The sequence below is a fragment of the Schistocerca serialis genome, chromosome 9 (genome assembly GCF_023864345.2).
Source record: "Schistocerca serialis cubense isolate TAMUIC-IGC-003099 chromosome 9, iqSchSeri2.2, whole genome shotgun sequence".
NCBI classification, from domain to species: Eukaryota; Metazoa; Arthropoda; class Insecta; order Orthoptera; family Acrididae; genus Schistocerca; species Schistocerca serialis.
Genome location: NC_064646.1, coordinates 322,103,046 through 322,119,858, shown reverse-complemented (window position 1 = coordinate 322,119,858; position 16,813 = coordinate 322,103,046). Strand labels below are relative to the sequence as shown.

Here is a 16,813-nt window from a genome sequence, read left to right as displayed (position 1 = left end):
TTACCACAGTGCACCCATTATTCATGTTGTGCAGATCTCGATGAGAATGGGCACAGAAGTCAAGACAGGCTGTGACTCCAGAAAATGGCCTTCCAGGCTTGAATCCTAATCGGCATTCAGAAGCTTCTCGCTCAAACTGAGTCTGGTTCCGAAATGCAGCTGGGGCAAGTGTCTGATACAGTGGTGACAGGAGAGTTGCTAGAACATGCATTCGCTCCTCCACCTCTTGCTCCTGCAAAAAAATTTCCTGACTGTACAATCTGCTGCCTGTGTGTTGACAAAACTAAAAGAAACAAGTGAACCATCCCTCAAAATGGAGAACATCTTTCATATTTTAATACCATCTAAGTTTAGCACTCAGATTTGTGCTGGATAGCTGAAAAATATTGCCAGTGTATAGTTCATAATGTGACTGATGTAAAACCACTTTGTCAGTTTAAAGAAGCAGTGAAACACTCATAAGAAATGAATTAGAGATTTTTTTAAAATATTTGACAGCAAAGAGCATCAGCTGTGTGAGCTAGAGACTTTTTAGGAGCTCTCATTGTGAAGATGTCATACTTTTCTTTCTGTGATAGAGAAAAATTCTGAGTGGAATAAAAACAATAGGGTGAATAGTGATAACCACACACCATATAGTGGAGATGCTGAGTGGAATATAGACACAAAAACAGTAATTGAAATATGTAACTGAGCTTGTTCAGCAAGCATTTTCAAAATCTGATGAAATGATTCACAGATATACGCTTTCAAGTGTAATGAAATCACTCTGTACAAACACTCAGTGCCTTTACAACTTTAAGGAAAATTAATGTGCAATGCACATCTATATATCAGAAAATGTTTAATCACATTTAAGCTCAAAGGTGACATATAAATCTAGTACATGGCAACCCAATGCAATACTTTTTTAAGCTACTTGATAGTACATCACAAATTTTGAGAGTTCTTGAACTGAATTCTACCTCCAAAATTAAACATTATGGCAACTCAATAAAAAGTTAATAATCCAAATTAATGTGACTAATGAGGTGGTCAGAAACAGCCTGTAAAGCTTGAAAGGGTGTTGCATGGGAATCTGTGCTGAAAAATAATTGTTAAGAAACAATTTGATAGGTTGCACCATGTCTGAGTTATTTAGCATTGAAGTTAGCCAATCAGATCACCATGTAGGCAAATTTGAGAAGCCTGCCAGAGCGAGTGTTGCCAGACGTGTTATTTATTTGGTTTCCAAAGATCTGAACGAACGTAGCTATTGCTGACCTAGCTTAAATCTATCACTTCTGTAAAAGGCACACTTTAACTGGTAATGAGTATTCCCACAAGTGATAACTCATGGACCTACAGATGCAGTGTATTACAGTATTTTAGCGCCTACAAGTGCTTGAATTTGCAATTTCAACAACCTGATTGACTAATTTTACTGCTAAATAACTTGAGAACACCACAACATATTATTTCTTAGCACACTCTACCTTTAACATCCTTACAAGCTTTTCAGACTGTTTTTGACCATTCTGTATAGTGGCTGAGAAGGCATTAATATTACCTCTCTAAATGTTGCATAAGAACTGCTGCAGCTGTTGTAAATCCTTTATTAAAGGTACAACCAGTTTTGTACTTTAAATTACATCATCAGGTGCAAATATTATAGTGGTCAACCCACTTTTACATTCTGAACACAAAACTTTCTTCAAAACTTGGGAAATTTCACAAAAAGTGATAGTCATGGATTAAAACTTGGTAATGAAACAGGACTGCCAGCTGAAGCCACAGTGGGATGGAACACTGACTGTGTTCTTGTATGGCAGTCACAGCGTTCCATCCCACTGTGGCTTCAGCTGAGGTTCCATTTTCATTGCTGCATTTTAATTCATGACTTTTGCTTTTTGCAAAATTTCCAAAATTTTGAAGACGGGGTTGAGATCAGACTGTAAGAGTTCCGTGATCACTCCAATATTTGCACCTAATGATGTAATTTAAATTATGAAACTGCTTGAGCCTTTAATAAAGGATTTACAATAGCTGCAGCAGTTTTCATTCAACATGCAAAAGTTTGGCTGCGGATACTTGCCCAATAAATTGTTATGTTATGCTCTTTTAAAAACTGCAAAGGTTGTTTTACAATCATCAGCCCAATTGCTTATAGCTCAATAACTTGCCCTCATCTGTGACTTGACATGCTATTATTTTACATTTGCTAGTACCGGTACCTGTTGCACTGGGCTGTCTTTTTGTGAAATTAACACATTTGTGATTCAGATTTTCCTTTTCATTCAAAACACACACTAACTGAAAGTAAAAATATATATTTGGTTTCAGTCGATTTGCTTTGATTCTATATTGTCTTTTATCAAGAGTACTACAGCCATTATCCTAAAACATGGTCTCATATATCTGTTTTCCTGCAGCCTGAAGTAAATGATGTTTGCTTACATTAAAACACATTTAGTTATCTGAAAAAAATTAGTACCTTGTTTCAATTTTGACACTCACCTCTGAACGGACTGATAGCCTGAATTTGCGCACTGTCTTACTACGGGCATACTTGCACCCATTGTAGTACATAGACCATGAACATCCAAAAGAAAAAGAAGCACCACATGTGTCAGGATCCAATCCCTGACAGGCACAAGTACGAGGTTCATTTGTGGCACAGCGGCGAGTTGTCGGCAGGCCAAAGCGATTCAACTTGTGCGTTAAGAGACCATAGGCACGATCAGCCTCAACAGCTGGCACGCCTTCCCATGCAACCATTACCACTACTATCCATGCTGTAGAACACTTGTGACCCTGGCGGTGTTTTACAATACACAATATTTTTTCATCTACTGAAGAACGACGTATTATCTGTAACAACAAATTACGAAGATTTGCACTAAATTTCACATCAGAGAGAACATTTCTGATAAGTCATCCTTTCTAAATGAACCGGTCTGACAAAATACGTTGCTTAAATAATGTGCTGAGGATACATGTCAAATTGGAGAAACGTGGACTTTAATTTATATATTACTAGTTTCTTCTTTCAGAATTGTTTGAAGATGAGTGTGAAATTTAGTCTTTCTAACATGTTGTGAGTACAACCTTAAACAGCTTTAAATAATGACAATGAACATTATTTCTGATACTACTGTTGTCTGTCTTATTTTAGGTAAAAACAGTATTTTAAAATCTCAAGCACGCCATTTATCCTGTGTGAAACTCTTTGTACAGTCTACCTTAGTGAAATGTATAAAACATAACATAATGTTCATAACCAACAATGGATGAATGTTCCACTTAAGAAGCATGAAAACTCAAATTTTATGTCAGGACAGGTTACCATATGCACAGATTTTAAAGGACAAATATTACTTCTAAAAATTGACCCAAAGGAAAGAGGATACTTGATTAACAAACAAAAAGAATGGCCTTAAACTAAATAGCACAGAATGCTATTTAAGCCAAAAGTAAAAACAGACTGCTCTTCTGTCTCAAAGTCAGTGGTATATAACCCCTGTATCCCTGTGTGTGTGTGTGTGTGTGTGTGTGTGTGTGTGTGTGTGTGTGTGTATTTTAAAACAATATATTTTTGCGTACATAGGGCCCTTCATGTTCAAGGAAGACTTATAACAGTAAAAAGGAGGAAAAAGGAAGACATTTCATTAGAGAATGTACAAATACTACTGTTTAATCGCACATGGAGTGTACTCTACTGGTATGAGCAACTATGATATTTTAAGAATTGTGATAATTTTAAATGCACGCGGAAAGCTAGGTATAATTTCAAGGAGCTTTTTATACTGCCCAGTTTTAATGGACCTTTGCAAATCCAGAAGTGGTTAGGAGATGAAAGTTTCTGAAGTCAAGAGAGATCAGGCCTAAATAATAATGTAGAGATCAGGCATAACTAATAATGTACGTAGCGGATGTCTAAAGGCAATTTTATCTGAATTCATTCACATATAGCAATTCTTTACAGCAGTGCTCATGTAGCTCGTAATTGAAACATAGCTGTCATGAGCATTCTTGTGCACAAGACACACACACAACACAAACAGTAATTTTCTCAACTCACCCATTTGGCCAGTGGACACCCCTGCTGAGTTTTGCCTTCTTTGCCAGTGTAAACAACTTTCTCAAAACGGATGGCTTTCCCTTGGAGACCTGTCCTTGACTCTACATCTTTGCGTAGGTCAGGAAGATTTGGACCTGCTCCCAAGTGAGTGTAGTAAGAGCCTGGTTCCGGTGGGCCTTAACAGAAAAGAAAAGTTGGTCAGTTTATGTTAATGGGTGTTAATTCTTAAATACATGGGACTAACACTTCGAAATAAACAGAAGTTAAATGATGTATCATATTAACTCTGAATATACATTTAGCTCTTCATATTATTTAATCATAAATTTTCAGACAACTGTCAAGTTACCTGTTTGGTTTTGCAACTAGAAAACAACAGAAACTGAATTATGCAAAGCTTTTAAATTCCAGCTCTTGTAGAGTTTTCCCAGTACTCAAAGATCCGATTCTTTACACGGTAGGTGAGAAATAAATTGCTCTGCTTAAGGCCTTCCTACATAAGCATTCTACATACATTTCATCTGAAATTCTGTTAGTGTCTGGTGCCATAATTCCACAAATTTACCCTGCTTTAAATGCATACCACTGATCATAATTACTTGATGTTCACATTTCCGCTACGACAATATCTTTTCTAAACTGAACCACTTTATGCAGATATGTGGTGCATGTATTGTGACTGCAAAGTTTCCTGTATCTTCTTCACAGTGAGTGTACTTCTATTTGCTCTAGATAGTGAATGATGTACATCTGTCATCTCTCATCTTTTTCCTTTGCATATACAGGGCTATTACAAATGATTGAAGCGATTTCATAAATTCACTGTAGCTCCATTCATTGACATATGATCACGACGCACTACAGATACGTAGAAAAACTCATAAAGTTTTGTTCGGCTGAAGCCGCATTTCAGGTTTCTACCGCCAGAGCGCTCGAGAGCGCAGTGAGACAAAATGTCGACAGGAGCCGAGAAAGCGTATGTCGTGCTTGAAATGCACTCACATCAGTCAGTCATAACAGTGCAACGACACTTCAGGACGAAGTTCAACAAAGATCCACCAACTGCTAACTCCATTCGGCGATGGTATGCACAGTTTGAAGCTTCTGGATGCCTCTGTAAGGGGAAATCAACGGGTCGGCCTGCAGTGAGCGAAGAAACGGTTGAACGCGTGCGGGCAAGTTTCACGCGTAGCCCGCGGAAGTCGACGAATAAAGCAAGCAGGGAGCTAAACGTACCACAGCCGACGGTTTGGAAAATCTTACGGAAAAGGCTAAAGCAGAAGCCTTACCGTTTACAATTGCTACAAGCCCTGACACCCGATGACAAAGTCAAACGCTTTGAATTTTCGGCGTGGTTGCAACAGCTCATGGAAGAGGATGCGTTCAGTGCGAAACTTGTTTTCAGTGATGAAGCAACATTTTTTCTTAATGGTGAACTGAATAGACACAATGTGCGAATCTGGGCGGTAGAGAATCCTCACGCATTCGTGCAGCAAATTCGCAATTCACCAAAAGTTAACGTGTTTTGTGCAATCTCACGGTTTAAAGTTTACGGCCCCTTTTTCTTCTGCGAAAAACATGTTACAAGACACGTGTATCTGGAAATGCTGGAAAATTGGCTCATGCCACAACTGAAACCAACAGCGCCGACTTCATCTTTCAACAGGATGGTGCTCCACCGCACTTCCATCATGATGTTCGGCATTTCTTAAACAGGAGATTGGAAAACCGATGGATCGGCCGTGGTTGAGATCATGATCAGCAATTCATGCCATGGCCTCCACGCTCTCCCGACCTAACCCCATGCGATTTCTTTCTGTGGGGTTATTGTGAAAGATTCAGTGTTTAAACCTCCTCTACCAAGAAACATGCCAGAACTGCGAGCTCGCATCAACGATGCTTTCAAACTCATTGATGGGGACATGCTGCGCCGAGTGTGGGAGGAACTTGATTATCGGCTTGATGTCTGCCGAATCACTAAAGGGGCACATATCGAACATTTGTGAATGCCTAAAAAAACTTCTTGAGTTTTTGTATGTGTGTGCAAAGCATTGTTAAAATATCTCAAATAATAAAGTTATTGTAGAGCTGTGAAATCGCTTCAATCATTTGTAATAACCCTGTATTTTCCCAAGGTAGTGAACAGGGCTTCCCCAGTACTGAAAACTCTCCTTACTACATCTTATTTTTGGCATTTCTGTTTGCTATATCCAATAAGAAAACCAGTGAGTAGCCTGTTGATCTTTTCAGTTCTATTTATTAATGTTAATAAGATACCACATTACATATGCTCACCTCAGATCAACTAGTGGAATGGGAAACCATGGTCTCATGACAAAAAAAGTTGTGAATGAGTTTATTTGTTAATCATTAAGATAGAATGTGTAATAAAATAGTATAGTAATTGATCTGAGTTTTAGAACTGGTACAAGTATTTTTGTCTTTTGTTTTTTATTACATTAAATTGAAGTTTCAGGAAATCGAGTACACACTACGCAAAAGATTGTCACTTATATGTGAAATTTACATCCATCTAATTAGAACTAACATTAAAACCAGTGTTATTTCATGTAAAATAAACAACTTTGTTTCTCTTAAGAAAAATGTAACAAAGATTGATTTCCTTCAGTGGTGAAATGAGATACTTACTTTTGTCAGCTGTAAAACATGAGCAGTCAGGAACTTCAGTACGAGCATTGTTTTTCAGCCTTTCAACATGTTCTTGCAATTCTCTTGCTGCTCCAGATGTTGGTGTGGGAGGTCCATCACCCCAGTTCTGGCCAGTGTCTAGCTCGTCTGCTGTCTGAAGACCTTGGCAGCAGCCATCACGAAGGTGTTCTGGTGCTGGCGTATCAGTTCCACCACGTCGACAACACCACGAACCTGACATATTCTCCAAAGGGGTAGGGCCTCCATCTCCTTTGAAAGGATAAGTACCTTTGGAATGAGAAGGAGACATTGGTGGTGTCTGTGGCCTCGCCTCTGTCTTCACTGATTGTCCATATGTGTTATTGTCTTGCTGTTCTGGCTTTTGCTGAAATACTCCTATACCCATTTGTTGATGAAATGATTTATTGTCCATAAATTCACCACTTTCATATCTAGTTCCAGTCTGAAAATGCCTATCACTTGAAGGTGCTTCCCCCATTCCAGTGACAGTTTTCTGACTATGCAATGATATACCTGTGTCTTGTTGACATGGAAAGATTCCTTCATTTGATTGTTGGTGAAAAGGCACTGTTTGACCTGATTGATTTCTTTCTCCTCCTTGTTGCTGATGATGATAAGCATGGACATTGGTCGCCTGGCATTTAAATCCTGCTGGAGCCTGCCGACATTGATCATACGATCCATCTGCAGGCTGAAGAGGCTTGAATGCTGTCTCCATAACCTTCTGCTGTTCCTCATATGATGTCTTGCTTTCTGGCTGACACTTAAATGCTGATTCCACACCCTGTTGACAGTTGAAGGCAACATCAATACCAGGTACACATTTGAAATTTGTGTTGCTATTATTGGACTGCTGTTGGGTCTTGAAAGTTGTGCAGCTATCTTGTTGATAATTACAAGCTTTTTCATTTCTCTGGGGACATTTAAATGGTGATTCTGCTGTTTGCTGTTTTTGGCCATTTTCAGGTTTAAAGCTTGGGTCCGTGTTGAAAGGAAAGTTAAATGTTGATTCACCAAGCTGTTGTCCCTGAAAAGTTGACTCAGTTTTCTGCTGGCATTTGAAATTTGGATCATTCTTTTGCTGATTTTTTGCTGTGGTATCATGGTTCTGTTGATACTTGAATAATGATTGGTTATTCTGATGGCAAGCAAAGTTTTCATCTTGAGGATGATGACTGTTAGAGGTGGATTCAGTGCTTTGAAGAGATTTTAGTTGTGGATCCAAATTACTTTGAGATTTAAAAGAGGCCTCTGTGGTCTGAGAACAATTGAAAATAGTATCACTATTTGACTGTTGTTTGAATGCAGGGTTGACATCTTGTTGCTGACATTGAAATGTGGGCTCATTACTTTGCTGCGGAAGAGTAAATACTGCTTCTGGCTTTTGCTGACATTTGAATGCCGAATCACCACTCTGTTGTTGACTTTTAAATGGTGATTTGCTATTCTGTTTCTGACACTTATATCCCACATCAATGTTTGGTTGCACCTGGAATGCTGTCTCAATATTTTGCTGAGTTTTGAAGCCTGTATCTGTTTCTTGCTGCTGGCATTTAAAACTCATCTCTGTGTCCTTCTGTTGATCTCCTAATCCAGTCTGAGTATTTTGCTGGTGACGCTGATGTAGTGTCGTTTCACTGTTCTGCTGGCACATGAACGACGTTTCACTATTACGCTGCTGACACTCAAATGCCGAGTTGTTGGTCTGTTGCATTTTAAAAACAGTGTCATTAGTGTGCTGTTGCAGTTGGAATGCTGCTTCATTATTTTGTTGGCACTTAAATGCCGAAACAGGATTGTTCTGTTGTCGATCAAATGCCACTTCAGCATTCACTGTGCGTTTAAATGGCACCGTTTCTCCTTGCAGTGTTTTAAATACTGATGCACCCTGACCTTTGGAAGAACTCTCTTCAAAAGATTCAGACCTATGTTGCTCCATTTTTTCAGCTGCTGCCTGAGCAGATGGTGAGTGCCAGTTGGCAGGGCTAAGACTATTTCCACTTTTCCTTTGTTCCCTTTCATCTCCACCAGTGGCATATTTGATAAAGTTCTCCATTGCCGAGAGAGCACCAGCATCCACTTCAGGACCATTTCCCCCTACCCAATCCCACGGGAAGCCACCACCCTCAGACGTCACTGTGGACGGATGGTTCTGAGGATGGTGGCCTCGCACTAAAAAATTACCGTCAGAACTTTCATGTGGGCGATCTGTGGAAAAGGTTCCATTAAGCTGTGTTTGTGCTTGCTGGTTGTACTGCTGTTGGTTAACTTGTTGTTGTTGTTGTTGCTGCTGCTGCTGTTTGTTAAGGATCATGGTCTTCAGTCTGCTATTCAAATTCGACCTTTCTCGAAACGGAGGTTCCCCTCCAGGCTCTGGCTCATTTCCTTCCTGCGACTGCCACCCTTGCTGCTGGCGGCTGCCCTCCCATAAGTCCCCCATGATGTTTTCCTGGCCTGGATACCTACTGGAGCTAGAGTTCTGTGAACTCTGCTGTTGATGTTGGTGTTGCATTTGGGGGTGGAGTAGGTATCCAGGCAAGGCGTTTGGGTGACCGGTAGCATTCTGTGCCTGATTACTGTAAGCATTTGCTTTATTTGTGCCACTGTTGACCAAACTGTCTGTGCCACTGGGATCCATGTGCACAGAACTGCTCCTGCTAGTGGGGGTTGTCGATGGAGGTGGTGCCATTGTCACATCCTAGAACAATGAATTTGTTGTTTATTTTGCAAACATACCATGTTTATAATTTCTAAGAAACATACTTTGATCATAATGTCTTAAGCACTATGTTTTGTAAGATTATTATTTTCAAATAAAGCTTTCGAAATGCACTACACTGCATCATAAAACCATTTAAGACTGTTGGCACTGCACCTCTCTTTCTGAAAGACATGAACAATAACTGAAAAGGTACAAAAGTCACTTCAAAACATCACTCTACAATGCAACCTTAAGAAAAATGGGCATTGAAATCAAGCAGGAAGCTCTTTATTTAGTGAAAAACAATTTAATATTTGTGAGCCTTTTCAATCTATTCATGTAGGCTTCCACATAGATCAGATTTTAGATTTATTTTTGCAAGAAACACTCTGCACTGGCTGTAGAATACTTTGTAATAAAAGTCATGACTAGTTTCATGCCACTAGAAGACGCATCCTGAGGTGATAAAGATTCTTTTTAACAGGTCATTGCTGTATCTTTATCATCCGAGGATGCATCTCCTAGTGGCATGAAACCAGTTGTGACTTTTAATAAAAAGTATTCTACAGCCAGGGCAGATTATTTCTTACAAAATGTGGAAGTTTGACTGCAGTAGCCTGCAATTTAAAATAACATTTTAGATTTAGCTCACCATTAAGAACTTTATTTAGAAGGCACTGTTCTGTGAGAGCAGCAATCATTTTTCTACAAGGGATTCCTGAGAACAGATTTTCTGGGATAAAACCACGTAACCATTTTAAAATTAATTGTTATGTCACTGATACTGTCTCAGACTTATCATTGCAATCAAAAAGCTTTTTAATGATCTAGGTCTTTTCAGCCAGTCACACAAAACAATATTTTGTCGACTAAAAATCATCAACAGAAGTACCACATTATTTGTCTGAAATATGCCATTTTCTGCCAGTTCAGGGCTGTGTAACTGGGGAGTGAAGAGTAGTTTTGTGCAGAGCAGCAGTCAGATAATTGCTACAGAAAACTAAGCAGGAATCAGAAGCTGGCTGGTTGCATCCCTATCACAGGAGTACTTACATGCACATTCTGTAATGTGTAATAGGATATGTAGAAAATGTGTCCAGTTGATTTTCACTCTGGATGCATTGATCAGAGTTGCCAACAATTAGATGACTGTCCATCTATATGCTGCCCTTTGGGGAAACATTCATCATCTAAGAGTAAGTTGAATAATACAGGAGATTTACAGGACTTATTAAATAACAGAGAAAGTATCTTGTTTCACAAAGTACCTTTATCCCTATTAATTTTAGTATTCAAAATGTTGCTTAAGTAAGCACGAAAACTTATAACAGTTTAACAATAATTGTTTAATAATGTATCCCTTGACTCATACCATGTCCCTGAAGAAACCCAACATCATCCTCCTGGTGTTAATCTCTGTTAATATGCCCCCCCCCCCCCCGCCCCGCCCCCCTCACCTTGTTCATTGTCCTTTTTATTGTGTGTTGTGTGTGTGTGTGTGTGTGTGTGTGTGTGTGTGTTTTACTCTGTACTTATTATATGTGGACTACAGTTGGCATTCTGTGCACCAGTTTACCATCTCTGACCTGATCATCATCCTCACTACGGGTGGGGCTCTATCATCACAGGGTCTGCGTGTCACACCTTTTCTTTTTAATCTTTCCCAACATATCCTCACCTCCTCTAGAAAGAAACTATTAGTTCTGAAAGTGAGGTACTGTGTATCACTTCCACTTTTAATTAAGCACTAGAACATAGTAATTCAACTTACAAACTTCCATTCCATGTGTGCCTACACACACACACACACACACACACACACACACACACACACACACACACACACACACACATATTTACATTTTCTCAGTACTGTGGTCCAACCCAAGCTCCTTCATTCTGCAATGTGTCTGTGAACTCTGAAGAGAAACTACCATACTCTAGCAGTGCCCTGACACTACAAAATGTTTGGTTATCCTTCATCATTCCATTATTTTTATTCAGCCTTTAATACTGTGTTACACAATGTTACAGCATGAATTACCTGTGATGGGTTGTAGTTTCCATTAACGTATTCTCGTTGTTCCGAGAACTGACTACCTGGTGAGGCATCTATGTACTGGTTTCCACCATTGACAGTTCCATTTCTGTGCACACTGGCACTGGACCCTCCACTGACTGCCCCCCCATGACCATTTACAGGACCATTGGCTGGAATGCCTGTAGCACCTGTCAAGTGAAAAAACTGGTTTCAGACTGGATCTCTGCACCAGATCTAATATTTTACATCATATTTGAGTGACAGAGATTAAAAGGTGGTATCAATGAAAAATATGTCACACAGAAAATACATATTAATGTTACCAAGGCAACACTTTGAAATTTTTCATATTTATGTTAAATCTTTTGTAAATTCTGTAAATGTAAAGTAACTGGGCATATTATACTGCAGAAAACAAAAATAAGGACAATAGTAATACAACCTGAGAATGGTGACCCAAAGAGAGAATAAACAAATTGCTACAGAGTGAGAGGGGGGAGGGGGCAATGGAACAACTGGAAGAGGTTATGTTTCATAAAAAAAAATACTCATATGTCATTGACTAATGGTAAAATGGGATTGGGTAAACAGGAGCTCTAAAATAAACTGAAGTGCGAGAAAGAGGAAAAAAAAAAAAATTCAATAGAAAGAGGAATTCTGCCTTATGCTAAATGTTAATATGTAACAACAATTTTACAGTTAGAAAATAAAAAAATAACCCACTGAAAATAGAACAAAACGTGCTGAAACATTTCTGGGTGAAACAAAGCAGAAAAAAAGGTGTCTTGCATAAGGCAGAATTCCTCTTCCCATTTTGTATCAAGCACGGACGTAACAAGAAGAACTGCAACACCACAAGATGATTACAAATATTCAAGGAAGTGAAAGGAATGGAAAAAGACGTGGTAAGTTATCGTAAGATAAGCTTTAGTTTGGATCACAAAATTTTTATATCAGGTCTTTAAGTTGTACTTATCAATAATTGGAAGAGTGTGATGCATAAAAGGGACTCAAATGTTTTCTATTAGAAAGCAGCAGCAGAACTGTGCACTATGAGCTGTAAATTACTTATTGTGCCTTGGTTACCTATTTTTCTATGACAGATATGTGCTGATATATGTCTACATGGATGCTGTTGCACTAGTCCACACAGTGATTTGTAATAACACCATACACAATGAATTGACAGTATTTGATAGTTCTACATTCCACGGAAGCATACAAGGACATGATGGAGCCATAAATATTGAGAATACTACACTACAGGAGCTTTGCAAGCACCTAGATCGTAGACAATCTGGACCACATAACTGCAGAGTTTATATGGACATTGGAACTGTAGTCACAATTTTATCAATTACTTAAACAGTTTTCAATTGTTGTGGCTTTTCTGTATTTTAATGAGCTGTAATTGCCTTCAGTGTACTATCTACTTCAGAATGTCTATTTTTGATTACTACAAAATGTTGTAGATAATGATTTAGTACTTCTCAGAGAAACTCTCCCTTAATAAATTACAATTAAAGAGATGAACAGAGTATCAGTGGCAGAAGAAGTGACACTGATCTATCAAAACTAATGATTACCTGTATTCCATTGATATTTTCCACAGCTGCTGTGTCAGAAATAGCATGTATGCCTCACCTGAATGGTTTGCCTGTTGTGGTGAAGGCTGCGGGGTGTGAGGCTGCGAGTAGGAGCCACGAGGCGCCTGAGCCTGTGCTGGTGACGAGGGAGGCCTGCTGCCGTACTGTTGCTGCGGTGCCTGCTGGGGCTGCTGCTGTGGCGCCTGCTGTTGTTGTGGTTGCGGTTGGAACACAGCTGCGGTCGGGGGTTGCTGATCGAACACTGCCGTCTGCGACTGCTGTGGCTGGGGCTGGTAACTTACTGAAATGTTAATAAAACTGTTCAAGTTTGCATGTGTGCAACGTAACAAATTTTATATAAAATCGTACAAATATTCATAAATAGTAAGTAACTTCTGTAGACTAGCAAATTTGAGATTTGTGTAAGTGCTTTTGCTCACGATCATCCTTACCTGTCGGTTGATGGTAGGCAGTGTATTGTGTATGGTGGTGATATCTCAGATCATCCAATTGTGGAGGTAACTGTTGAATGAACTGTCCTTGCGGAGTCCATGCAGCTGGAAACAAACAACATTTGTTGAACATACTTTGTACATCCTTCTTACAATTTTCTTCTCCCTTATTACAAAGCTTATTTTTAGTATAATCTGCAAAAATTGTAACAAAGTGCTACACCACATACTTTTAGGACAGTGTTCCTGAACACATGCCAGGAGTGACCACTTCAGTTTTATGATTTTATGATGTAATCCTAAAGATTTTTACATTTAAATCTTTTGATGTGTGCATGGATTAGATACTATATTTTGTTAAATCTTCTATTTCCATTAATAAAAGATTTTGTAATAATGATCATTAAAGAGGATGCTGCCTTGTCTGGTATAGGCAATGAGCATAGCTGTGTAGGTCCCTTTAAGCAGCTAGCCCAATTCCATTTGTACCTTTGGTCTGACAAGTACATTTCATTTATATGTGCAGATACTACAGTTGTAGTGCCTGGATTTATGAGTACACAGGGCTTTGATACTAGGTAAGTTGTGAAAATGAACTCTTCTGTATGTTTTTACCTATGTAGTTGGGCAGATGTAGTATGTTATTGCGCAGTCTGATGATTTTCCCCTTGTTTTATCTACAACACTAATGATGGTCACACAGCTATTGAAATTGATTTGCAACAGAAATAAGTATCTCTGCTTGAACAACCAATGCTGACCCTCCTTTTGTTTTTAACATTGTAACAAAGTATAAGCATTACATAGATTTATACATGGTACTGGCCTCTTTTAATTTATACTATACTGATCTACTTTCCAGTATTTTAACAACATATTAACAGAACAACATAATCAAACACAACAGTGGCGTGTCTTTTATTCCATTGAAAATAATCCTTTATATGATAATATATATCTAGAGTAATTTTTTTGGACTTTGGTCATCTGACATCCACCATTGCCAGTTTCCCACTACTAATTTTTCCAAAGTTATTAAGCAAGGTATATGTATGAAATCTTTGTATTAATCTGCTGCTTCCATAATATAGATAGGTGAATGGTAGCAATTCTTCATTTTTCATAAAATTTCAGTTTTTAAACAAAGGTTGAGGCAATTGATAGATTCATAATATATTTATATACAACTTTTAATATAGTACAGCTGTTCTCAACACAACTACTAGCTTTCACATTTGGATAATTAACTTCATAATAATACATCATTTTGGACATATATACAGGGTATTATAATCACTTTGCTTTGCTGTTGCTGAAAGGAAAATCACTATGCAAACCTTAAAGCTAACTGGAAGTTCTTCAAATCTTGCAACTCTATTACTCCACACTTGTTTAATTACTTTGCATTAGAGCAAGTATAAGATGTTTTAAAATCTTTCCTCACAAATACAATTAGAGTGTAATCAAATGTTGCCTCATAAATAACAACTTACCAACACCATTTGGATCGCCAGCAGCTGCTGGGTGCCAGACAGAGTTAGTGTAGCGTTCCCTCAGGGGTGGTGCAAATGCTGCCTCAATCATGCCAGTGGCTGACTGCTGTTGCTGCTGCTGTTGCTGCTGCTGTCCAGGTACACCTACTGGGGTGGCCGAGTTCCCGTAGAATGGCATCACGGTCGGTGCCTGCTGGTAACAAATATTACACTTTATCCAGGCAGTCAATCATTACAGGCACTCATTGTGAGGAAAATGGTTGAAAAGCTTAATGTGACTACCATGGAAATATTAATTAATTATATGACACTAACTGTAACAAAACTCGTGAAACAGTTTGTAACCTACAACAAATCAGAAGCACGAGAAAGTAATTTTTGTAAAAGGAGACCTTCACCTAGAGAAAAAATGAAGGCAAAGATGGTGCTTTTGCTAATTTTTCTTTCTTCAATAGATCTCTTAATATAAAAATTGTATTGGTCAAAACAGAAGACACCACATCACAGAAGACAACCAAAACAATCTGTATTTACACATCATATATACACTCTGCAATATTTGTATACAGCTTTACACAGTTATTTGTATTTTGGCAATAGTAGCTATAATTACAGTGCTGAAGATTTGTGTCCATCCTTTTAAGAGAACACAGAGAACTAGCAACTACATGGTTCTGACTAGTGCTAAAAACTCCTTACAGAACCTGTATATCCAGATGACAGCCCAAGAAAATTTCCGGCCAATGTTAACTCCAGCACCAGAATGCAATTACTGTAAAGTACCATGGGTAGAGTGACCTTATTACCCTGATGTGCTCCTCATTTTGCTCAACAAGAGAGCAGCCCCTGGGCAATGGTGTGAAATGCTTATTGTGCAAATATTGCGAACACATGTAAATCGAGAACTGGCATATTATCCACTAACGCAATAATGAAAAGATCTCAAAGAAAACCAATGAGCAAGGCTGATCTTTCTATTGATACATGAGAGTTGGAAAATTTGTGCTACCAAGCCTTAAACCTTGATTTCTTAATTTCTTTTGAGCTGCATTAACATATAGGCCACCCCATCAATGGAAATCTCGAATCTTGGAGAGAAGTAACTGGAGGTAAGAAGACAAGTTTCAAAATACTTTTCACCATAGATCTTTCTTCGATAGATTTCTTAATACAAACATTGTATTGGTCAAAACAGAAGACACCACATCACAGAAGACAACCAAAACAATCTGTATTTACACATCATATATACACTCTGCAATATTTGTATACAGCTTTACACAGTTATTTGTATTTTGGCAATAGTAGCTATAATTACAGTGCTGAAGATTTGTGCCCATCCTTTTAAGAGAACACAGAGAACTAGCAACTACATGGTTCTGACTAGTGCTAAAAACTCCTTACAGAACCTGTATATGCAGATGACAGCCCAAGAAAATTTCCGGCCAATGAGGTAAGAAGACAAGTTTCAAAATACTTTTCACCATAAATAGTAACTGGTGTGTGCCCAGGGCAACATATGCATAATGTCAGAGGTTTCCCAGAGATATTTTCTGAGTTTAAGGGAACTGTGGGCTCTAGGGGCTCATTACAAAGTAATATTGTACTTGTGACTCATTTGGTTTGTTACCATAATTACCTTGATTTATGCCTTCATAACATTGAAAAAGGATGTAATATGCAATCACCAATAGTGAAACATAAAACAGAGTAATGCAACAGCAAAAATGCTGTAATGTGGTTGCTGTCGTTGAGGGAACAGATCACCATAGTGTAGTTTTGCTATTCTTCCAAAGGATTCGGTGAATCT

General features: G+C 38.5%; 1 protein-coding gene across 1 annotated transcript in view; it reads right to left on the bottom strand.

Moving 5' to 3' along the window:
* Positions 1–16,813, bottom strand: part of LOC126418934 (uncharacterized) — a 53,126-nt gene that overhangs the window by 13,638 nt on the left and 22,675 nt on the right. Inside the window, exons 2-9 of the mRNA XM_050085969.1 lie at positions 15,004–15,193; positions 13,511–13,615; positions 13,117–13,359; positions 11,476–11,660; positions 6,710–9,428; positions 4,061–4,236; positions 2,497–2,850; positions 5–232 (exon numbers count right to left, since the gene is read on the bottom strand). Coding sequence (XP_049941926.1) covers positions 5–232; positions 2,497–2,850; positions 4,061–4,236; positions 6,710–9,428; positions 11,476–11,660; positions 13,117–13,359; positions 13,511–13,615; positions 15,004–15,193 — 4,200 coding nt within the window. The remainder of the gene's footprint in view (positions 1–4; positions 233–2,496; positions 2,851–4,060; positions 4,237–6,709; positions 9,429–11,475; positions 11,661–13,116; positions 13,360–13,510; positions 13,616–15,003; positions 15,194–16,813) is intronic.